The 2,888-nt window shown below is 39.6% G+C and overlaps 1 protein-coding gene across 1 annotated transcript in view; it reads left to right on the plus strand.

The window, feature by feature from the left end:
* The window catches only part of LOC123966188 (meprin A subunit beta-like), a gene marked incomplete at both ends in the record, with an annotated part of 4,442 nt that extends 2,410 nt beyond the window's left edge, over positions 1-2,032 (plus strand). The window contains 1 exon segment of the mRNA XM_046042391.1: positions 1,883-2,032. Within this exon segment, the coding sequence (XP_045898347.1) occupies positions 1,883-2,032 (150 nt within the window).
* Between the last annotated feature and the right edge of the window lie 856 nt (positions 2,033-2,888).

Raw genomic sequence — 2,888 nt, forward strand, 5'->3', positions numbered from 1 at the left:
TAATCAAGCTCAACCGTCTCTACAACTGCAGTGAGTTCTGTCAGCCTGCGATTTGTCCATCAAAGAGTCAATGAGACAGGTTACCTTCATTACCATAGATGTTTGACATATTGTGAGGTACAAAAGGAAGCCTCTGGCAACACCTGCCATAATAATGTACAGTATACTGGAACTATAATAAAATACAGTTTAGACAGATGTTGTCTCAGTACATCACCCAACAGTTTATTACTGTCAGCTAACAGCAGTTCTGTTTAACTTTATTTAACAAGATTAGAAAACCACACAGGACTTACATAATGTTGTTTCTCAGATAAGAAAAACAATAGATAGAAATATAATATATCCTCTGGAATAATACTGAAATCATTTTTAGAACTATTTTCAGTATCTCTAGTGATGTTTGCCAACAGTTTTAAAGAACACCTTACCTTGGTTTGTCGTTTGAACCTGACTAAACATTATGAAGCTAAACTTCTTTCAAAGGTTATTGACAGCTGCTGCCAAAATGTAGAATTAGAACATTTCTGAAGTGGTATCAAAATGGCAGACAGTGAACATTGATTTTGCATAATGTGATATTTATTCAATATACAATCATTTTATCATAATATTGTAAAAAAAAGTAGATTCAACTGTTTCTAAAATATTGCCGTCGCGTGACGAAACATAATGTACTCTCTCTAAGAAAACCAAGAGAAAAAAGGGTCAAAATGAAATGTCTGTAGCTCGTAAAGTGAGTTGGAGACTGTCACCTACGTTTATTAAAGTACAGCGTTGGCAGGCAGTGCAACACCTCCCGTAGCAGCTCGTGCTGCAATGGAAAGGTGAGGCATCTTAATACGTTCGGTGACGTCGTGGTCGTGTCACAGGAATTTCCAGGGGTCCTGTTGATGTCGTCCAGTAAAAAAAACAGGATCTCAATTCACACTAAATTCACACCCAGATGAGATTTGCAAGGCCTGGTGGGGTTTTGGTATTTCATTGTTGAGGCTTTTGTTTTTCCATGTAGGCCTCTCTTTGTTCACCCACGTGGTGAGATCCCATCACGGACGGTACGGTTGTATTTTTCTGTTTAATAAATAGGTGTTACGTAGTGACCTTGATGAAACTGCAGGGGAAGCCTGAGCTGTACTATTGGACCATTGGACTTAAGTTACAAAGAGGTATGATGAAACAGTTTGGCCAGAGCTAGCTTGTTTGCATGCTAACTTCAGTAGATATCTCTGCAAACATTATCTATTGCGCCTTTCTAGTTGCCCGACCACTCAAAGAGCTTTACACTACATGTCACATTGGTCCATAGGTTTTTGTTCCCTGGGCCCATGGCTTCGCTCTAGGGCTAATTAATAAGTTCATTGTGGTGTGCATAAAATTAACTTTGTCTAAGAATATAAAATTTACTTCGTAGGAAGTAATTAATGTGTGTCTATTTTTCTTTTTTAAATTCTTATATTTATTTGTACTTGTATTCTTACTTTCTCCTTCTTTTCCTACCTCTCCTTCTTAGGAAATATAATTAGTAGGCCTATATGTTCGTGCGGATACATGTGGAAGGATAGATGTCATTGTGTGTAGTTGTGTGTGTCTGTGTGTATCTTTGTGTGTGTGTGTATTTGGTCCACCTGCTATCAGATTCTTACTCCCTTGTTATTGTTTTGTTGAAGTATTGAATATTTAACACTCAGTGTAATACAAAAACATTAAGGGGGGAAAATGTTTTGTACAATTAATCAATGTATTATCCATGTAAAAATATACACATTTTGGTAGTACTACAGGTTTATGACAGGAATGGTGGCAAATGAGACAAGATTAAGTGTTGGTCATTCAAGTCTGTACTGTACTGAAGTGTCTTGATGAAATAGTTTTCTCTCCACAGCCAAGTCTTCTACCTTTGTGGACAGTTGTGACTTTGAGGAGGAGGACATTTGTGGGATGATTCAGGGTCCTGGCAATGCAAAGTGGGAACAACGTAGTTCTGTGAAAGGAGGGCCTCAGACTGACTTCACCAACATGGGACAATGCAAAGGTGACTGTCAATCATTACAATGCATGTTAATGTGTTAAAGAAACAATGGAAAAAGCAGATAAGATAAAACTGAACTTTTGTTGTGCAACAGGAAGTATATCTATAAAACAGTTAAAATCTATTCATTTCACTTAGCCACACAATTCTAAACTCAAGGTGAAATATTTGAATTTACCATAAAATACATTCATTCACAGAATACACTTTGCCCAACACTTACAGGAACTCAGAATTAACATTTTATGAATGAAATCAGTAACTCAGTGTTCTAATGGCCCTCAGGACACGCCCCCCCCCCCCCCCCCCCCCCCCCCCCCCCCCACACCCCCAACACACACACACACACACACACACACACACCAAGAACTCCTCACGTGTATCTCCCCTCTAAGTCAGCGGAAAAGTACAAAATAAGCATTGTTTATTTACATCGTCAGTATAGACTAATATAATGTGATTTTGTTTATTAATACAATGTTATCCCTGCAATAATCCCACCAGCAATTACATAACACTATAACCCACATAACACTACACAGGTGATCATGCAGAACTAACGTCTCGGGTTACGTATGTAACCCTGGTTCCCCGAGAAGGGGAACGAGAGACTGCGTCGGTTACGACACTATGGGAACGCCTCTAGGCGAAGCAGGTCTGAACGTGAATGAAATCACTCCAATCCTATTGGCTTGTTGCTAGAACGGTAAGGTGTGATGGAATAACCGGAGGAGTATAAAGCACACCTGTACACACTCATCATTAGCTTAAACTATGAAGCAGGCGCTTCAGGCGGGGAGAGAGGTGCGGCGGGCCGACGCAGTCTCTCGTTCCCCTTCTCGGGGAACCAGGGTTACAT

This window comes from Micropterus dolomieu, unplaced genomic scaffold, assembly GCF_021292245.1.
Source record: "Micropterus dolomieu isolate WLL.071019.BEF.003 ecotype Adirondacks unplaced genomic scaffold, ASM2129224v1 contig_12878, whole genome shotgun sequence".
Taxonomy (NCBI): domain Eukaryota; kingdom Metazoa; phylum Chordata; class Actinopteri; order Centrarchiformes; family Centrarchidae; genus Micropterus; species Micropterus dolomieu.